We start from the raw sequence: 24314 nt of genomic DNA, 5'->3' as shown, positions 1-24314 counted from the left end.
AATCTGAAGTAATTTCAGTCAAATATGGACAAGCACTATAGGAATTCAAAATTTTGAGTGGGGACACATGCCCCCACTGAACTACAGTTGGCTCCGCGCCCCCCGCCCCTAGTGCTAGATGCGGCGATGCAAATAAAGTTGACGATGCATGAAGAAATGCATGTGTAAATGCAAGTACTGTGTAGAACACGTATATGCTTAGTCGTTTACTTAGTGAAGCTGAACATATTATTAAACAAAATGTGTATGAAACTATTTTTTAAACAGAATAACTTCTACCATATTGGTTATCGGTCTTTTCAACCACCATTAATTAACATGGGGTTGGGTACGCACAGAGATCGGATGAGCTTGCACATGCGAGACAAATTTACGCAGGCTCAAGCCCCTTGAGACACATAGAAAAGACCCTGGTCTTCTTTTGGGTGAGTTGTATTGCTTTCTTTACTCTTTTTTGGCTGTGTGCATCCGTACTGCTATTAGGGTGGGCGTTGTTGCAGAGGCTGGATGTAATTGATATCTTTTGATATTAATATATTCCCTTTATCGGAAAAATATATATGCTAGTGTTTGGTATATCTCTCGTGGGAGCCTGCTTGATGATTCGATGATCTAAGGTGACTTCCCTAACGTGGCTTACATATGTGGGCGAGGGTAGGGTTACCAGCTGTCCGGGTCATCTTAGAGGTGGAGTCCTAGTCGGTCACAATCTACTTTGGGTATTCACGTATGCACAGTGCTTACCTTGTACTCCTAGTTGATGAACACATTTGTATCGCAATCTTTGATCCATATCATTGCCTCGGCCCACCCTATGTCAGTGGGAAAGCTTTGTCCTCCCGTGTGGTACCCGGTGTACCATGTACTCGTCACCAGCTCAATTTTAATAGGTCGCACCATGTTGTGCAGAAAACTGAAACACATTGCCATTAACAATTTAATTTAGGTAACCTCAACTCATTTGCGATGATCAGGTCATTAAAAACATTCCGTAATTATGGCATCGACATGACAATCAATATTACATACTCCCTCCGTTCCTATTTAATCGACGCGGGGGAGAGAAGTCTAATGAACAAATAACGTATTGGAAGAAGTCAATTAAATCCGGACAGAGGTAGTATAAATTATAATACCCCATATTTACGACTATACTTGGGCATTGTTCGGGCTGGGTCGGGCTTCGGGCCGGGCCTAACAAAGCCCGACACAAAAAACCCAGGCCCAGGCCCGGCCCGGCCGACCATCGGGCCTAAATTTTCGGCCCAGGCCCGGCCCACAGACATGCTCGGGCTGGCCCAAGCCCGGCCGGGCCGATCGGGCCGGGCTTCCCATGGCCAGGTATATTTACGACATTATAATAAGCTTCATGATTGAATGAATTTTCCGTACAAAATATTTCTATAACCATAAAAGAGTTAAACAATTGTTCTCAGTATTTAATATCATGTGATACTTGACCATACAATAATAGTAAAATATATGAACATACGATAAAACCTTTAACTATGCTAGTGAATCATAAACATTTTTTCCCTCTTAAATTTTGGCAATTTTTCTATTTAAGCAACAGATATGACATTAGATAGAATCTAATAAATGCACCAAAACATAAAATCCCAAATAATTCATCATAATGAGCACATCATTCTCATAATAAATATCAATATTACACCATAGACATTCTATTCAACACCTAGGGTGTGGAAAAAGTTATTTCACAGCTAGTGTTTTTTTATGCTGTTACATTCATAATATAGGTTTGAAGTACAAATAATTATGTTCATATTGGACCACTGCTAATAAAATTACATAATAAATGCAATATTTGTGTCATAGCAACGTAAAAAGGAACAAAAAATGCGTATTTATGTGATATTTTTGTAGGACACGCGAATAAAAAAACATACATTATGTCTATATTCTCTTTTGTTCTTCTCAACTTCCAACATAAGAAAACATTATGTAAAGGAAATTCCACTACGGTTTCGAAGAAACGGGGTGTGTATAGAATAGCTATTCTTCATTGCGGGGCCAAATTGTGCTCCCGTAATTGATATTTAAAATGGTTTTCAGCATTTAGAAATGTCATAAACGACATTAACCTATTCACAAAAGGTACCATGTTCCTTCATCTTATGTTTAGTAAATTTAAATCTGATAAGACAGTGTTAAACTTTGAAAATAACATTTTTGAAGAACATATAAAATACACTGGAAAAGGAGAAAATGTCCAAACCATAATAAATTTGTCCCACTAGTGTCCGTTAAGCATTCGGCCCATGTGACAAATATTGCATTCTTTCATTCGGCCCTTTTACTGTTCGACACTGAGAAAAGAGGAGCGACGACGCCGGCGGCGCGGCTGTCTTGTTCGCCGGCTACTCCGTCGAACTCGACCAACCTCTTCGTGGGCATAGACACGAGAATGATGCGGAGGGGAGGGCGGCGTCTGCAAGCCGGCAAGCGGCGGTCACGACGGCAACACGCGGCACGGGGCCCGCTTCCGCCGTCGTCCTTGCTTTCCCGCACTGCTGGCTTGATGGGGCGCCAAGCAGGGCACCGCGAAGATCTGCGCGACGGCGTCCTTAGGCCTCGTTCGTTTCGTCCCAACCCGAGGGGGTTCGGGTCGAAATTCCCGTGGTTTAGCCGGGATCAGACCCGCGTGTGTTTAATCCCGGCGCTCTCTTATGACATGTTCGGTTAAACCCTCCCGGAATTCGACCCCGCCCAGTTTTCCCCCAATCCCCTCCATTTCGCAGGGAAGAAAATACACGACTCTCATCCCGTGGATCAGATCCCCGAATCGGTACGACAACCACAGTGTCCCGTCTCTCTCGCCCCGACCTGTCCATCTCCCGCGATCTGGAGGGGCCGGCGGCGCGGCGGCACGGCGGCAGGGGCGGATGGACAGCGGCAGCGCAACCAGCCGAGCAGATCAAGGACACGTGATTCTCCCTCACTCCCCCCTCCCCAACCGGCGGCAGAGAGACCAGCCGAGCGGCGCGGGGTAGACCCGGAGACCCCACCTCCGTCCGAGCTCGGCGTCGCCCGTGAGAGGTCATCTCTCGCGCCCTCTCCATCTCCGGATGCTTCGCACTGGTATGCCCCTACTCTTCTTCCTCCTCCTCTTGACTGTTGACGATTTCTAGGGTTCTTGGCAACCCCGACGATCTCTGTTGATGCGTTGGCAGTGGCAGCTTTGTGGGCTCGAATGGTTGGGCAGTAGCGGCATACTAAGTGACAGCATGATTATTAACCGTATTGGAAGCTTGTTGTGTGCTACATATTCTTGTTGATGCCGATTGTTCTCACATGATTACAAGTACTAGCAGTAGCTTTGGCCGCTCCCTTTGAGATCAGTTTCTAAAACAGTTTCTAAAGTATGATTGGAACCTGGGTGCTAAACTTACAGTTCCATACACTTGTTAGTACACAAGCTAATTTTCTTTTATTACTAGAGCACCACGCTTGAGCAATATTGGGGAACTAGTGGAGTGGTTGGTGCATTATTTGGCAACTCGAGATCTGCACAGCTCTAGGCTTTGTATAGTCCAACCAGTAATAAAGATGGATTTCTGGTGATGAATTTCGGTAGTTAGGGAATCTTGAACTAGTGACACAATTTTGTATAGTACACATTTGAGATAGAATAAGAGTGACACGATATTGGACTAGCGAGTGAATCTTGTATGTGTTCTTGTAGGTTTAGCTACACTTGTGTATAACTGTGAGGCTGCTATCAGAAGTTTGCATGCATAGCTCTGAAAAATGCACTGACAACGCATCTTGTTAATATCCTACTGCTTGCACAGCTATCTGACATGGTTGCTCTGTAGATTTCTTTGATGAGATATTCTTGAAGTAGCATCGGTATTTGGTGATGCCTTATTGCCTTGTTCTTTTCTCAGTTTCTTCAGAAGTTTTAGAGGGATCATGCCTTTTAGTTCATATAAAATATAAGATTTGTTTTCTGTTGAAAACATAATCTTACTATGTAATTCTGGATGTCATATTACTATACGAACGAGAACCTAGCATGCCGGTGTTTCTTTAGTTTTTGATTGCAAGTAGTGGCAGCAGAGTATATCAGTAAGAGGTCCAAAGAATGCTCCATTTTGTAGTGATACAGAAACATGCAAAAAAAAAAAGTTATACTCCAGTGATTGTTTCGGACAAGTATGAGTGGGTAACCTTGTTTGTTGGTAATCATTTTATCAGTATCATAGATACGTCAAATGGTCAAACTTTTTACCTTGTTTTATCTGCCCATCAATTTATTTACAATAGTTCTAAGATGCGTAAATCTGAAGCACCTAATTATTTCTTAAATACAGGAGAAAGGCATGACATGATGATGAAGCTATTTTAGATCTTGTCGTCTGTCACAATTTTCTTTCGATGTCCAGCTTATATGATCGATGGGGAGATCAAGGATGAACCAACTAGATGTCCAGCTTATCTTATGTTTGATCAGATGCCTAGCAAGTTATTTTGGCCAGGCGTTTTGCTATTTAGTCAAGAATATATGTGGTGTAATATTGGCAAAAAAACTGCTAAACTTGTCTTTGGTTCAGCCATGTAGTGCAAGCTGGCTTGGTTTAGTCATGTTTCTAATGGTACTTTCATCTAGACGTGGCGGTGCACCATGTCCGAGCCGCGAGTTGTGTGGAGATTGGGTGTAGGACCTGAACGATGAACTCGTGTCAGCGCACTCTTTGGGAAGCACCATCGGTCAGCGAAAGGAGCTTCGGTGACGCCAGAAAGCGGCAAGGTGCTGGTGTTTGATGGCAAGAAGAACCGGAAGACCTTGGTGATGATGTGTTCATCGAGGAATCGTGGCGACAAAGAGATTCGGATGCAAAGCAGGCCAATAATGGCAACTGCATATCAAATGGTTCTACGCATGTCTTCGATCACAAGCACAAGTGTTGGAGCCATCGGAACCAAACAGTTGCTTAGTCATAATATATCCGACATAAGTTCTGACCGTAAAGCATCAACGCTATATAAAAGTAGTCCATGCAGTGTTGGAATACGAGGATGCACTGGGTTTAACCGAATGATACATGAAAGCAGTGATTATGTGGAAAGGGTACCGAGGGAATTGGGGTGATGGACCGGGGATCACCCAAAACCCGGGCGTGTTAGTTCCGCGCAGGGGTTGGTCCCCATTGAACCGAACGAGGCCTTAAGGTGCGGCGCCCCGTCCTGCCCTCAAACAGATTGCTAAAACGTTGATCCCCGTTACTTAGGATTTCCGATTTGGGAATTAGGGTTCTGGATTGATTAAAAAATATTCCCAAATCAGACGCCACGAGGCATCGGTTGGGGTTACAATTTGTCAAATTCCGTGGGCGAGTGATCTTTTTAGGCTGGCTGCTATGTTGTTTGCGAGAAGAAGGGAGACGGCTTAGAGCAGATTGACAGTGAAATGAAATGGCCAAGTATGAATAACTGAATATCATAGTGAGTGAAATGAAATGGTCAAGTCTCAAGTATGGATAGCTGAATATCATAATGTTCCAATACTCTGCATTTTGTTCGGTGTCACGATACATGCAATTGCAATTTTGTTCATATGGTAAGGCATGATTCCTGTTGGTTCTGTCACGTGAATTCTTCCCAGAACTCAATCTTTCTGGTTTTCTTTGAGCAATTAACATCACTGAAGCTAGCTAGGTGAGTGTTAACATCAGTCCTTACTTGTGAATTTACTTCTGAATTCTCTACATGCCAGATGCTACAATGGTGACTGTTCCGCAGTTCCCCACCGATGCCTCGGCCGATGGTGGACTACAGGCACCGGCATGGCACTCCGCTTCTCCGCGCCTGCTCGACGTCTCGGGTGACCTGGCCTCCGCCACTCGGTGGTCCTGCGGACCAACGTTCTTGCATCCCGTGCCCACCGCTTGGGGCCAACACCGTGCCGCCTTCCCTTCCCCTCCCCTGGGTCCTGGCTCCCTCCTTGCTCCGCCTACTATGAACCTATGGTATTATGCTCAGTGTTGTCTATATATTAGGGCATCTCCAACGAGGCGACGCGACCGTTTGTGTCCGCCTGACCCGAAAATGCGTCTGGTACCCCCTCTAGCGGGGCGACGCAAAGTGACCGGGCCGTCCGCGGCGACGCAAATCTAGCTCAAATATGCGCCTCGGATGCGTCTCTGCAGACGCTGCGCGGACGCGCAAAGTGTCCGCTCGCGTCTAGCGAACGTTTCGTCTGGCCCGCCTGGCAGTGACCCATCGCCGATGCGTCTTCTCCGCCAGTACTGGCGCCGAGACGTCGCTTCGGCAGTCTGCGGCCGCGTAAATGGGGATGCTTCGCGTGGCGCGTGGCCGTCGCCTACCTCTGCGCATGAAGTAATGGCGATGCCACGCGTGCCGCGGTCGTCGCCCTGCCTCCGATCTATATAAACAGGGGCGCAAGCATCTCATCTCCTCCCCACAAAACCCTAGCCGCCGCACAATCTCCACCGTAGCGCCGCTGCCGCTCAGCCTCCACCGGAGCCACCATGAGCAGCGCTGGCCGCGGCCAGGCTGCCGCGCCTCCACCTCCACCTCCACCTCCCACTCCACGTCCCCCGGCCTCGAGCTCCGACGAGGAGTTCGATGACGACGACAGCACGGACGGCCTCCTCGACCCGGTCAGGGACGCCAAGGCCTTGGCTGAAGCGGAGAAGGAAGCAGAGGAGAAGCGGGTGGCCCACGCGGCGTTCGACGCCGAGATGGAACAGCGCAGGGTGGCGGCCGCCGCAGCCGCAGAGGACTCCGACTCCGACATATCATGGTCTTCCGATGACCCTGATGCACCTACCCCGGAGGAGAGGGCGGCGGAGCAGAGGGCTATAGTCGAGTCCTTCGAGACGCTCAAGGACGACGCCGCCAACGCGAGGCTGCGGCAGTGCTTGCTAGAGGATGCGGCGGCGCACCGAGCCCTAGCGGCCGCACGGGAGGCGGCGGAGAAGCAGGCGAGGGAGCGACGCAACGACGGGGCCGGCCCATCATGCAGCAACTAGTCTAGGCTTCTAGAACTACTTTGTATAGTTTTTATGCTTTCAAATGTACTACTTTCTATGCTTTCAAATATGTTGCAAATCTAAAAATGGGTCACCCCGGTGGGAGCACCCAGACGCAAACGGACGCGCGGACAAAATATGTCGGCGGGGCGACGCAAACGGATGCTCATGACCACTTTTGGGCTTCCGAAATGGTCACCCTGTTGGAGATGCCCTTATGCATACAACTATATTTGATGCTATAATCAATTATGCACGCAGTGGAGATCGATCTTAACAAGTTCTCCAGGAGTTATGCTGCTGTACCGGAATGTCTTGGCATGTCGCTAGCCTGATTAGAAAAACAAATAGTATAGATCCTCCGGTACAAATCAGTTAGTTGGTTGAAGTCCAAGGCATTGGTTGTTAAGCAACCCATCTAATCCCAATTATTATGTTGGTGATAATCCACATACCTTTTGATTCTTTCACCATGTCTATTTTATATATGTTCAAAACTGAATCACTTTAAATAGGCAGATCCCTAGGCTTTTGTTCTGAAAAAAACATGATTGAGTATTTGAGTCAATGCAGGAAGATAGTTATATGTACACATTCTTTGGTGCAAATGAATTGATCAACTGAAGTCCCAGGCAAAACAACTTTGGTTGTTAAGCAACCCCTCCAACCCCAACTGTTTTTGCATCACCCCCTCCTAACCTTGGCTAGCTGATAACCTGAAGCAAGCAGGCTCCCCTTTCCTTTCTTATATAAACACTTTGCCACAGCCCCATCTCTTCAACCCCCACTCTACCCTTTCTGTTTCTCTCCCCGATCAATCTCTCCCTCTATCTGTCATCGATACACCAAGAGAAGACATCACCAAAATGGTGAGTGTGCAACGCCAACTTAACTAATCCGTGCTGGCTACAGAAGCATGTATTATGTGCTCTGACATTTCATTCACTGTAGGTTGCAGAGGCGAAGCAGAACGGCGTGGCCAGCAAGGCGCAGCTGATGTCGGTGAAGCGCGGGGAGCCAACACTGGTGGCGCCGGCGGAGGCGACGCCAACGGGGAAGCAGTACTACCTGTCTAACCTGGACCAGAACATTGCGGTGATCGTGCAGACTGTCTACTGCTTCAAGCGCCCGTCATCGGGCCACGGCCACGAGGGCGCCGTGGCGGACATGCTCCGCGCCGCGCTGTCCCGCGTGCTCGTGCACTACCACCCGCTGGCAGGCCGCCTTGGCATCAGCCCGGAGATGAAGCTCACCGTGGAGTGCACCGGCGAGGGTGTGCCGTTTGTGGAAGCCGATGCCGCCTGCGACCTGGCCGACATCGGCGACCTGTCCACCCCGGACCCTACCGCGCTGGGCCAGCTCGTCTATTCCATCCCTGGCGCCAAGAACATACTCGAGATGCCGCCCATCACGGCACAGGTACTCCCTCGTGTTACTGTGTTTCCCTTGCACTAGCCTGGAACACTCGGAAATTGAAGTTGGCATTGTTAGAGGGAATTGACCACGGTTTGAAAAATGAAGTCCATGCAGCACCTAAAAATACTTAATAATCTTACTAGCAACAGTTTTCGTCACGTACATGTACTAGCACTACTTTGAAACCATTCGAGAATTATAAAATCTAAATATGTTTTTCTTCCTTCATAGTTAGCCCAACTACTCCTACCTATAAATCAACCAATCCATACCATCCGTTTTTCTTCTCATGACAAGTACGTTGCATTCACCAAGTAATCCAATCGTCCAGCATGCATGCAGTACCAGTAGCTAAGCTCGAAAAATTTCACATCAACATCCATTATGCACCAAATTATAGTTAACCAACTAGGGATGGAGGGACCGAACACTAAAATTGGTCAGAAGTCAGAACATATCTGCTCAAAATTAAACCGCTTCAACTGTGTAGTACATGTTAGTAAAAATCGGAAAAGTAATTTTATTTGCTGGCAGGTGACCAGGTTCAAGTGTGGCGGCTTCAGCCTTGGCCTGGCCATGAACCACTGCATGTTCGACGGCCTAGGCGCCATGGAGTTTGTCAACTCCTGGGCCGAGATGGCACGAGGCGCCACGGAGCTCACCGTGCCCCCGTTCGTCGACCGCTCTGTGCTCCGCGCGCGGGATCCTCCATCCATCTCCTTCCCACACCGCGAGTTTGAGGAGATCGCCGACATCTCGGGGATGGCGGCGCTCTACGGCGAGCAAAAACTGGTGTACCACTCCTTCAGCTTCGACCCGGACAGGCTGGAACGTGTCCGTGCCCTTGCCCTTGCTGGTGGCGACCTTGAGCGCTGCACCACCTTCGAGGCGCTCTCGGGCCTCGTCTGGCGCGCGCGCACAGCCGCCCTAGGCCTTGCGCCGGAGCAGCAAACCAAGCTGCTCTTCGCCGTGGATGGGCGGCGCCGCTTCGTGCCCCCGCTCCCCAAGGGCTACTTCGGGAACGGCATCGTGCTGACAAACGCGCTGGCGACGGCCGGCGACCTGCTGGCTGCGCCGGTGTCGCGTGCCGCAGGGATGGTGCAGGAGGCCGTACGCATGGTTACAGATGAGTACATGCGGTCGGCGGTGGACTACTTTGAGGTGACACGGGCGCGCCCTTCGCTGGCTTCAACGCTGCTCATCACGACATGGTCGCGGCTCGCATTCGACGGGGCGGACTTCGGCTGGGGAGAGCCGGTCATGTCCGGGCCTGTGATGCTGCCGGAGAAGGAGGTCATACTGTTCCTCGCGCATGGCAAGGAGAGGAAGAGCATCAACGTCCTGCTCGGACTGCCCACGTCCGCCATGGACGCCTTCAAAGACCTCCTGGACGAGATATGATGATTCCGGGTTACAGGACGCCTTCAAAGACCTCCTGGACGAGATATGATGATTCCGGGTTACATTTGCCCGGGTTTATTAGTAGTGTGGTTTATGTTGATTCTGGTGAGTGTGTGCCATTCAATTATCAATACTCTATGCCATATTGGTGTTTAATCTCAACATTTATTACCAGTTGTAAAGGTTCTAATAATACATTGTTTAAGTATATATATAATTAGTACTACGTTTCAAAATATATACCTTTTTAGAAAGCTAGGCTTACTTTTGAAATGGAGGTAATAGTAAGAATGAGATCGTGTGTCGTGCAAAAGTCTAGCATCTTACCTACAGGATATGATGATCGTCCAAAGCTGTTCAACTGGAGAACTGGATGCTACAGGATATTATTGTTACTAGGAAACAAACCCGTGCGTTGCACCGGGAGTGATAGATTTGTTCTTTTGAATATAAAATGTGGGCATAAGCACTGAGTGATAAAATTAAATTTTGGTCGGAAAATGTTCGTACCACCCTATTTGACTCGCACAGTCCAATTTTTTTTAGAGCACAGTACAACGCAGACGCTCACCGAGAGACCGAGCCGACATACTTGAGGTTGACAAAGTTACCATTGGAGCCTCGCTGTTGACGGACACATCACCTACCATTGAAAGCATAGCGCCGATAAATCCTGAAATTAATCCAGTTAATGCAAACATCCATACCAAGTCTAGGACTTAAACCTGGATGGGAACAACAAGAAACCTAACCACCAGAGCCAAGCTTAGTTTGCAGTCCAATTATATTTTGTACCCAGAGGAACATCAAGTAGACAAATTTTGAATTCAAACATATTTAAAGAAAATTAGCCCTCGTAGGATCGCCGCTGCTCTTCGGGCCCCCCTATGCAGTGGAATATGTCGACGGTGCTACAGCCCGCCGCGTAGGCGGCCTCCCCTCTGAGCACCTCGCAGTCGTTGAGATGACATGCCGTGGACTGGGCCATCATGGAAGACACGGACGAGCGGCCTACTTCGTTTTCCTGGCCCAGTTCGGTATGCCCGTGTGTTGCAAGTTTTTTTTTTCCCCAGGCCGTGGCCTCGTAGCAGTTCCCGCCTACGAAACTCGATTCAAAATCCATGGAATCCGTGTAATCCTCACCTCAATTTACCCATTCCCCATTATCTCGTGTAGCATAGTGCGATCGGTGGCTTCTCTGCTTATAGTGAAGCGGCAAATTTGTCTTTTTTATATGTTTATAATCTGTTTAATCCATTAGTCGGCACGAGTAGTTTAGTTATTGTTTATTCGGATAAGATTATGCGGTCATTTGCTTATATATTCAACGTATGTGATCATTGATCTTGCTTGGTGTGGAAAGTAATGAGTTGGTGGTAATACAAAGGGATCGATGATCCGAATGTTAGCACCAATTGTGTTCAGGTAGGTTCTTCATCCACAGCCCTGTCTTGTCTTGGCTCAGTGATCGTCCCTCGGAATTGTTTCGGGGCATGCCATTTTTGCTCCACGTGTATATGCTCCCTTTGTTTGAAATGCATTTTGAACATATTTTAAAATATGGAAAAATCCAACATAAAATGTTGCATGTATATCTCCACATCCTATGTGCCAACGAAGTTGTTTCAGCAAAATTTAACCTTTTGTGTAGCCTGTGTACAAAAAAGATAAATTTTGGTGCTAAAATAATGAATTTCTCGAGTCATTTTCTATCCTTTTTACACAAGGCACAAAAGATGTCGATTTTCGGTGGAACTTTACATGTGCACATAGAATATATATATACATGTACATGCCAAATATTTCTCTGATTTTTTTATCAATTTGAAACCTATTTTTAGATAAAGGGAGCATATGCACCTGAGATCAGATTTGCATTTCCCATGGTTTCAACGGTAGTTATGAGTGGAGAAAACCGTACGTACCATTCCCTATTCAAATGAGATTCCATAGCCAAAACCCTCATATCAACGTCGATGTAACTCTCCTATCCGTGTAGCAAAGAATAAATCCAAACTTGTTTTCTTAGAACGTGTGACTAATTAACTAATTGCATTTGTGGCCAACACAAATGGAGAGGACGATGATGAGGATGAGGGCGGCTACGATGCCGAGGACGATGAGCTTGACCTTCATGTTCTCGAACCACATCTTGCGCCTTATCCGCGTGCCCTCCTGCCTGAAATCGTTGGCCTGCTCGTGGAGCAGCTCTGCGCTCGTCGCGAGATCATCTATCTGTACCCCGCGCTGAATTGTCTGACAAATGGGAAGCATTATTGATGAGCAACCCGGGAAACTAAACCATTTTAGTTATCAATCAAGTAGTGTGTTAGGACTTAGGATTGATTACATCGTCGATGTTCTTTATCATGATGCCTTTGACCTCGGAGACCTGGGCTTTGACTTTGGAGAGCCTGCTCAGCTCCTGGGGGTGATCCATGCAGTACTGCATCTGCTCCTTAAGCTTTGGCCTGTTTTTGCAATCACAATTAGATGGCTCAGATTTTGACAAATATCTTATGGTGATGTAGTATTCGTTATGGATATATATCTGTGCCTATTGAACCCCTTCCAAAAATCGATTGTCAATTACTTTACACATTTTTATAATTGTTTTATAAAAAAACTAACATCTGTCAATCAAACAGCTAAGACTGAGACCTCTCGATCAATAGAGTTAAATTGTGTGGGTACCCGAAATCCCTGCTCAAGCTATTAGCCGCAGCCGTAGCCGCTTTCCCTCCGGCGTATCTCTTGTTGAAATCATCCTTGATCATCTCCAAGAAGACCAGAGGGATCTCATGCCCCGCGGCCTCTGCCGCGACCACGCAGTATGCTGCAATATTTCAGTATTCATATCATTGTGTGGATGTAGCAGCTGCAGCTATATGTATGAACATTCTTCGAAATCAGAAACAAAATAGGATTGGCATGGACTGAACATCGTGAAAATACTTGAGCGGAAGAAAATTAGTATGTCTGATGGATTGTATTATGATATACTTTGTAGGGGCTCCAGCCGACTAAACTAAGAAGGGAAGTAGGTGGATAGTAGACCATCCATCTGGTCGCATTTTGTTTTTCCTGTGGAGTATTTATGTACATAACCATAGGAAATTTTAGTGCTCCAACAGAGAGCCAAGAACATAACAGTACATTCTAAAATACTAGTCTTATATTTAGATAAGAGTTACATGTAAATCTTTATTGAAAAAAGTTACATGTAAATTGTTACTGCCTTTTGCTTTCAATTTAAGAAGAGGAAACAGGAAGAAAAACAAGGGAAGATAAAAGGGACATAGCTACGGCCATGACCTTAGGGAGGAATTAAGTGCTACGAATCAAATCGGTCCAATACTACCCGAGTGCTATTATCTCCATGAACTCAGCAGGAGAACTTGGCCTCAGAAGTAATCTCGAGATGAACAACTAGCTGCTGCTTGGGGAATGGAGACTGACAAAGAAGATGTTAAGGAAGATACCGTAGCCCTGGTGGATGAGGAAGGTGAAGGTGTGCTCATCACAGGCGTAGGTGAATCGTTCGTCGCGGGCGAAGGTGAGCCTCTGCAGGCACTGCGCCACGATGTCCCGGAAGTTGCCCTCATACGATGTCTGCTCCGCCAGCACTGCTGTCCCCTGCGCCACCATCGCGTATATCAGCTTCTTCTCGGACTCTGCCCCCTGCCTCGCCATTTTTCGATTTGTCGGAATCACAACCACAAGGAAGAAGAAGATGAAGAGGAGGAATATATGAGGAAGCTTGCCCATTTTTTTCGATAAAGGGAATATATTAATATCAAGAAGATACCAATTACACCCAGCCTCTGCAACAACGCACCACCCTAATGGCACTACGGATGCACAAAACCAAAAGAAGGAAAAGAAAACTAAGAAACAAAAGTCCCGCTACAGTATCTCGGGCCTAACAACAGCAATACATCCACCACCATGACAACACCTGAATTACAGACTCTCCAAAAAACGACGCCTATAAGAAGGGAACAGTGCTCAAACACCGTCGTCGCCCGATCAAGATCTTAGGTTTTCACCCTGAAGATAGTCCCCGCTCTCAAAACAATGCCTCCACCAAGGTCACTGCTAGGCACAACCAGTTAAGGCCAGACCTTGGGTTTTCACCCTGAAAGGTAGGACTCTGCGCTTCACCTGTGTTGCCACCCCCACTTCCAAACTGCTGCTGTGAAGCCGGGACACCAAGCAAGCCCCTCAACAGCGCGGAGACTTGAACCTCCCTTAGCTAGTCCTCCCCTCCGGCCTTTAAGAAATTCTCTTCTTCCGACTTTCATCATGGATCCATAGTCACTTGATGTCAACACAGAAAAAGAGCTTCGCGCCGCTCCCTCCAGAACCAAACGGTCGGAATAAACGCATGGGTGCGCACGACCGAATACCTCCGATCCAGAAAACTCCAGGCAAAGCGCTGTTACATTTGCCAGCGGAGCCTTCCGGAACTCAACCCTATCACGAGTCCAGACCTCCGGTAGGTCCTCCTCTTCACGCAAGAGAGGCCCTAGGACCGCCGCCTTTATTCAGGTCGGACCCCCACGTCGGCGACCATCCCGGGCTGGCCAACCCAACCGTCCACCGGCGACACCATCGTCGGCTTCCAAGCACCTCCATCGCACCTGACGCCCGCCACCTGCCACCAGGTCGACGCCGTCACCGCCATCCAGGGCCGCCGCCCTTTGTGCCGTGATCCAGACCTTGAGGAGGAGCAGCACGAGATCCACCCCCATCACCACCCGCCCGGCGATGCCGAGGCGAGGAAGGAAGGAGAGGATTGCGCCGCCAGGATCCAGGGCCGCGCCGCCGCCCCCAAACCGCCTGCCCGGTGAGACCGCGGCGAGGATCGGTGGAGAGAGCCGCGCCACCATGGTTCCATGGCCGTGCCGCCGCCCCCATCATCGCCCGCCCGGCGAGGCCGCGGCGAAGACGTGATGAGATGGCCGCGCCGCCATCAACCGCCGGGTTCCGGGATCATCCCCCCGGCGCGGAGGCGTGCCTCCTACCGCCGCCCCAGGGGACCGTGCGTGGATCCCCGCCGCCCCCATCACCGACCGCGCCAGGCTTCGCCGGCGGCAGCCTCAAGGGACGGCGAGGAGGGAGGAGGAGGGGGAAGGGAAGGCGGCTGCGGGGGGTTAGAGTTCCGCCCCGAGTCGCCCTGGAGGGGACGACCCGAGCGGCTTGCCTATGGAGGAAGGAAATAAGGTTTGTTTTGGTCATCGTTGAAACAAGGAAACCTGTTAATTACTACTAATTTTAGCTTTCTTAGAAGACTAGCATTGTTACCATTAGCCGGTAAGGGAAGTGAAACCCAACCTTGTTATACTAGTCATCATAAATCTTGTTGACAGAATCAAGCAGCCACAAAGAACAGGTCCAACTGTCGAGTTCTCCAAGGTAGCGGCAGAAATACCTGAGAAGTCAAAGCCAGACGCCAGCAACCATGAAGGTAAATATCCTACTCGGGATACATCAGTTACCTTTACAAATGCAGGAGTAACTTGGAGTAAATTCGATCACCAAGCTGACACTTCCAGATTCATACCGTGCACGATAATACATCGCTTGAAAGTGGTGATCACCAAAATTTTCCCTCCTCCATTTCAGATTCAAACTCCTTGGCGTTGCATGCTCACGCTGTGGAAGTAGTCATTGTAGGAGGAGATTGAGTTGAGAACGGTGTTTGCTGAGCAGGTTGTCCCAGCTCCATAGGCTGTACTCGACCTTGTTTGGTATGAGCAAAGGAAGCATGGCCGTAATTCTTTGTTGGCTGCTACACAATACTATAAGCTAGCGTATTATAACTGGCCAAATAATGCTAATGTTTTGCTTGCTAGTTAGGGATCATATGCCTTGAGCTTCTTCACTGGAAAGGCAGGTCTGTGTATCTTAGTATCTTCTTTTTCGATAAAGGGTATATATTAATATCGTGGATATACCAATTACTTCTATTCTCTGCAACAACATCATAACCTAATGGCACAAAGGATGCACACAGCCAAAAAAAAGAGAAAATAATTTTTAAAAAAGAGACCCCGCTACAGAGATCCATAACTTGAAACAGCAACACTGACACCACCAAGACAATACCAGAAGATTAGCTTCTCCATAAGCGACGCCTTTAATAATGATCTTAGTATCTTCTAGTTATCTGGTTGAGAAGTTGAAAAATGTAGTGTCCATATCATGTTGAGAACTATTCGAGGAACCGTGGTCAATTAATCTCTTTCGCCAAGAGAAGTAGGAAGGTGTATTTTTGGAGTTGCTAATTAGACCACCACATCAACTACATGTACTAGTAGGTGCATGAACCTTTAAGGAAAAACATAATTTAGTGTTGCACGGCAGCAAGGCCTTAGGGTTGCACGGCGGCCTTCCCAGTGTATTTATAGAATGCGTGAGGTCAGCGGTGACGTCACGTCGGTGGAAGCTACCGAGATGCACGATATTTGCGGCGGTTTGCAGATAAGGATGGCCGAGTATTACTTGTCCACGCCGAGGAGGTTGTGTTCAGCTGACGTGGTCGAGCTCGTCGGCGAGGATGTGCCGGTGTTAGGTGTGGTGGCAGACATGCAAAGGAGTATGACGACGACATCATTCTTCTTGGTGGGTCCCACCACTTTATATAGAGAAACAAAAAATTTGGCTGGAACGGCTCTAGTCGTGGACTGGGCCATTGTTGGGCTACAACAAGCTGCTGCTCTCTCTAATTTTATTTTTATCTTTCTTTTTCTAATTATCTATTTTTAACTTGGACTTGGATTTCAATTCTATTTGAGATGGTTGGATGTTTGAATTTCCTTAAAGTTGTTTGAAATAACTTGTGCTTCATATTCATGTATTGAAAAATATTATTATGTGAATCATTGTTTTTTTATTAAATATTGTTAGAATTTATATTTGTACATCCTAATACATATGGTTTCAAATTTCAGTCTTTTTGTGTTTTAAATTATGTGGATACGACTTTGGATAACTCTTAGGGATAGTTTAGAATATTTTATTCCTTTGTAAGAAAATAAATGTATATGATTATATTTATTACTTTATTTCTTACTGGAAAATTTGTTTGTAAGGAACATTATTTGTGTTCTTATATTTTTCCAATGGCATATAAGTCTCCTAGTGTCATTTCCATTGTCATTATTGGTGTATATATATTTAGAATTAAGGTTTGGATGCACCCCATTACTTATGGTCTGTTTACTTGACTTACAAACTAGAGTTAAGCTCCAATAATTGTTGTTTGATCAAATCTCTTGGATTCAGATAGGATACACAATGTTAGGGCTTTGTGATGATTACAAGGTTAAGGATAAGCTTGAATTGGAATAATGGATTAGGTTTCCAAGTGTGTAGATGAAATGTAATAAAATATGAGAAGGTCTAGCTCCCACTCCAAGGAGATATGAATAGCTTCGAGATGTTATTAAAGTGAACATATTTTCCAAGCTAAACAAGAACTTAGTTGGATGCTTCTTACTAGATTTCCTATTATTTCTTGTGAAGAATGATATCTGCTTATCACACTAGGGTACTTGACATGAACAATTACTTTATTTGATATCCTTTCTTGTGATGTTCACTTCCAATTCTTCAAGATTTGTCATTAAATATCTTTATTTACTACTATCGACATTCAATTATTTCTCAAGTTAATATTGAGGCTCATAGTTCATTAGGATTTGACTTACTTCTTTCTTATCTATTCTTAGAGTTCTATGATCAACACTCATTTGCGAGTATCATGGTTTTGGCTTCTAAAGATACCACTGATGAAATCTAGCTCTTACCTCCAAGATAAAGTGCTTGCTCAAGTATCTTGGGTGTAATACTGACCTTGTACATTCTTACATGAGCATTGCTATCATTAGGGTTTATAACATTATCGCAATGTTGCTTTGATCATATCAGCTTAGGTTCAACTTGACTACTCCCTCCGATTCATAATAAGTGTCGTTTAGTACTAAACTAGTACAAGTTTTATACTAAGTTCCCAACACTTATTATGGATCGAAGGAGTAGCTTATTTTGGACTAGCTTCTTCTTTACTTATCAAAGTCAATAATATGGTTCTATTCCATTTAGTATTGGATTACCTTACCACTTCAAAGTGAAATGGATTATATCCTAGGTTCCAACTCAAGAGTTGATATATTTCTCTGGTAGGTATAGACTTCTCCCTTCTATAGGGTTTAAATAGGAAAGAATGGAATCATCAAGGTTTAATAACATGAGTTGTGTTGGTTCTCTTATCATGAGGCCAAGAATTTAGTTTAAGAAATACCATGAGGATCATGGTAAGAACAGATAAGTAATAAAGACATGGAAAATATGTATATCAAGACATGGTTATTCTCCTTCTTATTTGTTTTACACTTAATTTGTATCAGTGTGTTGTTACAAGGAATACCGTGTTATGAACTTCTAAATAATCTGGTATGTTATCCTTAAGCAATGTTATTTGGTATTAGTGTTATGTCCATTTGAGCTAACCCATAGATCATATCATCTTTACCCTTTTTTTAGCAAAGGTCACATGGAAGTTTATAGCACTCAACTTGATGATCTACTTCAATTCCATCAACTCCAGAGAAACTTCAATCACTTTGACAAGTTTTATTTGAAAGCGTAAAAATTTCACATATTTTCTATGCATGAATAAAATGAACATATGTGCTTCCTATCTATTTCTAGCATCTAATGCTGAGATGCTACAACTACTTTCTAAATGCACATATGTAAGATTACAAAGTTAACACTCACGATATGTATGGGTTGTGTCTATTGGTGATTTGTTTATTTTAGCATAAATATACTATTTGGCTACATCTTCCTTATATATGTGCACAAGAATGACAAATGCAGCTTCACAGAACAACAAAAATCAATGTCAAACAAGACATGAGCATCTGGGTTCTTAATAATACGACAAGATATGGATAGTAGAATGACACATTGATGACTCATTGCTTATCATCAGTAATGTAGAATACACAATCCTAACAGATATGAAACATGTTGGAAAAGAGCATCCAACCCATCTTCGACAACCTACACAAACTAACAACTTCTGTTTCACAAGAGAACAAAACTGGAACTTTGAACCGAATGACTCGGTGGTAGAATACAAAACCAAAAGCATGGAAGTAAGGTGTCAAACATCATTACTCGTGCCATGTCGTCAGAAAGGAGGAGATATAGTGCAAGAAACACTATTCATCTCACCGGTACATATAATTCTGAATTCAAGAGAAAGCAAGACCCTGATAGAACATAACGATGCCTTGATGCATCACTTATCATGTATTACTAACTTGTAAAATACAATATCTGACAAGTTGATGTATATTTTTCTTGAACAACCTATAGAAAACTACAAATTCCGTTTCACAAAAGCTAATAGGGTGAAGCTTTTGGGACAATATTACTTATAGTATTTTTTGATAAAGGGGAAATTCAGGACAAGAAACACCATCTATTTTAGAACCATGCACAATTTCAGTGAGCTGGCAACCTAATCTTATCAATGTCTAACTAACTTTGTAAGCATTAGAAAAAAGATATACATGATGGCACGCAAAAATCATCTCACCTCATCTATAAGTACAAAGCATCATCTTCTCACATATTCATCTCACCACCACTAATACCGCACTAAAAACATGAAGACATTCTTCATCCTAGTTTTTCTTGCTCTCGTAGTGAGCACTGCCTTTGCACAGTATGCGGAAGCTCCTAGTGGGGACATGGAAGGTCCTAGTGCGAGTGCAGGGCAATGGGGTGCAGAAGTTCCCACCATGGGCAGTTCTGATCGATGTGAACATGACCAAACGAAGCTAGTCTATTGCAGGGATTACCTAATGGAGCGTTGCACACCAAGATATATGCCGATCACCTGGCCATGGTCTAGGATGAAGAGAAGTTGTGAGAAGGTTCGTAGTCAGTGCTGCCAACAGTTAGGACAAATGGAACCGCAGTGCCGTTGCAAGGCTATCTCGAGAACAATTCAAGGCGAGCTCAGTGGTTTTTCTGCATCTCAAGAAGGTCAGAAAGCTAGAGTGGTGCACATGGCCAAGCACCTACCCTCCAAGTGTGACATGGGCCCAAGTTCCTGCAACATCCCCGTCACCAGTGGCTATTACTGGTGATGTATTTCATGAGTGAATATTACATTTTCAAATAGCACTTTTCTGTATGTGACCTATAAATATGGTCATGGAATAATATATAAATAAAGTATCATTCTCCCCGATATAAGTTTTGTTGCAAACATCCGATCATATAGCATATATATCAAGATATTGATGTCAACATACAACAAAACAATAGGTTGTGTGAGTGTCTATTTTTGTTGAGGGTTTGTGTCACACGATTGTATTATTTTAATCAAGAAAGATATTAACATGGTCAATTCAGAAATAAGCAAGAAAAATGATGAAATGATTAATACAATAGCATTATTACGTATTTGACATGTATTTGTTATGTTTTTAGTGTATCAACAAAAATTAAATAATCTCTAATATCTCTAAGATGCATGCAAAATTAAATGTAAACAACTTAATGCATATTTTTCCATTGTCTAGTATGTTGTCTATTACTGGTGCGGATGCTTCCATTTGGTTCATTAAAAGGTTCACTACAAAAATGTATGGCTACACCCGACACTTCTTTTTGGACGACACAAGCAAAAAATTAGAATTTTTTTACCTAGTGGATCACCGTTTCATCGCGCCCTTAAAAGTGTGCGGCCATTTAAGCGGCGTATTAGGAAACATACATGCACATCTGGGTGCCATGGTAGGTGGCATGCAAGAGAGGTGTTCCATTATGCCGTTCTAGAGGTGTAGATGAATTAATATTTGTGATGTGCATGGTTTACGATGTTGAAATGGGTTCACATTGGTGAATAGTCAAGCGCGCAACACGAGTAAATCTCGCCTCGGTGACTGGTATGTCTCACCAGGATGAGCTATTTGATTACCAATTATTTATACTAGCAATGGCAGGCGCGGCGGCACGCCGCGCCCTATGTTTGCATTTTAGATTAGGGTGGCGACATGGAGGTGTGGTAGGATTCGGGGGATAAACAACATAAAAAACATCCAGCACAATGATGTTAGGTAGTGATTGACAGAACATCTAACTTGCTCCATGAAAACCAATACAAAGCCTCAGCCACTTTAAAAAATCAGAATCTAAATCTACTTTGTAAATGGCAATGTGATGCAATACTGACAGCAGGAAAACAATGCCATTCGATCATTTAGATATTATAACTGGAAACAAACTGCAAAGTTGCCAAGCTAGCTCTATTCAGCAGTGCAACATGTTCCCATTACATAGTGTAATACATAGGCAAAGAAAACATACTATGCAAACTATCTGTGCCTCCGATTACAAAAGATCTAGTGCAGTGTATGCACAATTTGTGACTCCTGTGAGGTGATGCGGACATCCTCAAAGGCCTTGTGGCAGTGGTGTTCACGGTGGCACGCCGCGGCAGCGATATGATTATTTGGTAGATGCACTACCGAGTAGGGCCACTCTCTGCTGAATGCACATTCCTTTGATCCATTTCTAGCATCCATTTTATTCAACTGAACATGCACAGTCGTAGCAATGAATTGTTCGAACCAAGTACTCCTTCAGCCATAACTAAATTCTGAGCAGATTTGCATGGGCATAAACTCAAGTAATTATGGGAAAAGGCGATAGAGATGGCCATGAAGTACTTTGTTCTGCCCAAAAGAGGAAGGGATGCTCCAGTCGATTTGTTGGCTTTTAATTGCTGCAAAAGAGAATTTATACTGGTTAGTTGCAAGTGCATGGGTGTATATTATGTGTACAAATTACTTTTAATGGTCGACAGTTACACATTGAGGACTGAGCTGGGAACAACTCCTTCAGGGCGATTGGTTCAAAGATACCCTAATTAAGGTTTCATTTTGTTCATAAGTTAAGATACGCATATATCTTGCTAATCAAAGTGACCTCTATGCCTATATGATCTTTGTAGATTTCATCCAAAATGAGCAGAGTGTGCCGGTGCATTTACATATCATTACTGAAGTATGAAGGGCTAGGAGAGTACAAAAGAACGTCTAACAGCTAGTTAGATAATGAAATGGTCTAGTTGGCAGTACATTTTTTAATGCGTTATGTGAAACTGGACCAGGTAATAGGCTAAGCAATTTTTCTACATTTTGTTTTTCATGGTCATCCCATATTTATTTTTCTTTTATTTCCACATTCTCTCAACACTAGTAGAAAAAGGGGCTTTCATCCAACCCTTTAGTACCGGTTCCCTTACGAACCGGTACTAAAGGTTGTCACGAACCTGTACTAATAACCTTTAGTACCGGTTCGTGACACGAACCGGTACTAAAGGTTTTCCTGCTCCCCACGCATCTCCACACTCCCCCCCCGTGGATCGCCCTTTTTTGCTTTGTAAAATACAAATGAAATGATAGAAAATTCAAAAAATAAAATGTTTTCAGATTCTTGTATGTTATGCAACCTACTATTCAGTGAAATTAAGAAATTCCAATTTTGACTTTTTTTGCAAAAAAAGTTTGAAAAATGGTAAAATCGCATTAACTTTTGCATACGACGTCGAAAAAAAACGTATAATATATCAAAAAAATCCTGGGAAAAAGTTACATCCGAATTCACCCGGGTTTACCCGATTAGCCAATTTTAGATTCTCAAAATTTCAAATGAAAATATGAAAGCAGGAAGATTATAGTTTTTTTCCAGAAATTTAGAATTTTATATATTTTCTATTTTTTAAAAATTAAAATAAATAATTATAAGATTTTTGAGTCCTTAAATATTACTATTACTTTTACCAAATTATAAGATTTTCAAATTTTCAGGTTAAAAAAATTAAAAAAATTTCAAATTAGAAAGTTATTTGATTTATTTATTCAACATTATTATTACATCATTACTTTTGTTTATCAAAAGAATTATTTGGATTTTAAACAATAAAGAAGTGTGACATCGACCAACATGTTAATAGGATTGATATGATAGTACTATCAACAACATGCGCGCGAAGCACTTGGAAGTGAAACGGGTTGGAACTCGGAAGTTAAGCGTGCTAGTGCGGGAGTAGTGTGAGGCCACGGGTAAGTAATTTGACTAGAGATAAAGTGTAGTTAGAGACTAACGAAAATACTAGAAATTCTGAAAAAAATAAAAAAAGAGGGAGTGAAAAAAAAGAGGGAGTGAAAAATAATTAGAAAAAAATTGATAAAAAAATTAAACGAAATAGCCTTTAGTACCGGTTCGTAAGGAACCGGTACTAAAGGTGGGAGGCCTTTAGTACCGGATCTTTAGTACCGGTTTCAAAACCGGTACTAAAGGCCCTTTGGAACCGGTACTAAAGGGGGGTTTCTCTACTAGTGCAATCTTCCCTCTGTGAACCTGCCAATGGCGCGCAATCTCGATGGGCGGCACCCCGCTCCAATTAAAATCAGACTTGAATTGTAACATGAAAACTGATAATAATGTAAGTATTAAAATATTACTTTGGATAGAATAAAAACTAAGAAAATAAATATCTACTCCAAATTAAACTGAATGTCATATTTAGCTTTTGTAGCATTTCCCTTTTAGCTCCTGATAATGGAAAGGTTGTCGCGAGATATTTTATTATATGACCGACATAAGCATGAATACCACATGAGAACTATGCAAGTTGGTGAAGTGTCATGATTCTTCTCTAAATAGGCAAATAACATCCACCATCACATCTCACTCACTTGTTTCTATGTTGGAGATGGGCGGAAGTCAGCGCAACAAAAGGATCTGGAAACAGAGTAAGCACCTGCGATCCCCATTCCATAGCGAGGTGATGTGCACAACACCTTCGTCAGGGACCAATCATAAGAGAAAAAAAGGAGCTATATTGCACATAGAAATTGCAAGTTCATTGTCATCCTATAGACTATGTCAACTGTAAAAATAGCCTTTGTCAGGGACCAATCATCAGAGGAAAAAGGAGCTATATTGCACATAGAAATTGCAAGTTCATTGTCATCCTATAGACTATGGCAACTGTAAAAATAGCCCAGTAACTTCAGATTGGTTGGTTTTTGCCACTTGGGATTGGCTAGACCGCCACAGTCCAAACTGAATAGACGCCGGGATGAACAAATATTGTTTATGCTCGCCGGTTGTACAGTAAAAAATATGCTACTAAATCAATATAAATTGGCAGCAATAAATAATATGAACAATAGGAAAAGAGCAACGTATGTTGGGGAATGTAATAAGAAAAGAAAAAGGGACTTAGCAAACCTGAAAAAAAAGGATTTCTGTTGTGCGCAGATGTACCCGCGGCTCATGAGATCAAAAACCAACCAAACGTCAGAGAAAATAAATTCAAAGTTAGAGCACCAAGAATATGATATGATGGTCAGAGCTAGTCTCCTGCTTGAAATTGAT

The 24314-nt window shown here is 44.1% G+C and overlaps 3 protein-coding genes across 3 annotated transcripts; 2 read left to right on the top strand and 1 right to left on the bottom strand.

Annotated features, from left to right (window-relative positions):
* Positions 1-7281: 7281 nt before the first annotated feature.
* Positions 7282-10072, top strand: LOC127299017 (omega-hydroxypalmitate O-feruloyl transferase). The gene is made up of 3 exons (XM_051328879.2): positions 7282-7888; positions 7971-8438; positions 8970-10072. The coding sequence occupies exons 1-3, from the start codon at positions 7886-7888 to the stop codon at positions 9834-9836; spliced, it is 1338 nt and encodes a 445-aa protein (XP_051184839.1). The 5' UTR covers positions 7282-7885; the 3' UTR covers positions 9837-10072.
* Positions 10073-11639: 1567 nt separating this feature from the next.
* LOC127304580 (vesicle-associated membrane protein 721) lies at positions 11640-13598 on the bottom strand. Its single transcript, XM_051335222.2, has 4 exons — positions 13319-13598; positions 12531-12672; positions 12187-12307; positions 11640-12092 (listed from the first exon to the last, which is right to left on the bottom strand). The coding sequence occupies exons 1-4, from the start codon at positions 13527-13529 to the stop codon at positions 11883-11885; spliced, it is 684 nt and encodes a 227-aa protein (XP_051191182.1). The 5' UTR covers positions 13530-13598; the 3' UTR covers positions 11640-11882.
* Positions 13599-19509: 5911 nt separating this feature from the next.
* LOC127304581 (puroindoline-B) lies at positions 19510-20102 on the top strand. Its single transcript, XM_051335224.1, has one exon. It carries the CDS (start codon positions 19523-19525, stop codon positions 20006-20008), a length of 486 nt encoding a protein of 161 aa, XP_051191184.1. The 5' UTR covers positions 19510-19522; the 3' UTR covers positions 20009-20102.
* The last annotated feature ends 4212 nt before the right edge of the window (positions 20103-24314 follow it).

The sequence above is a fragment of the Lolium perenne genome, chromosome 5 (genome assembly GCF_019359855.2).
Source record: "Lolium perenne isolate Kyuss_39 chromosome 5, Kyuss_2.0, whole genome shotgun sequence".
NCBI classification, from domain to species: Eukaryota; Viridiplantae; Streptophyta; class Magnoliopsida; order Poales; family Poaceae; genus Lolium; species Lolium perenne.
The sequence above is the reverse complement of the archived record's forward strand: the minus strand, read 5'-3'. Positions and strand labels throughout refer to the sequence as shown.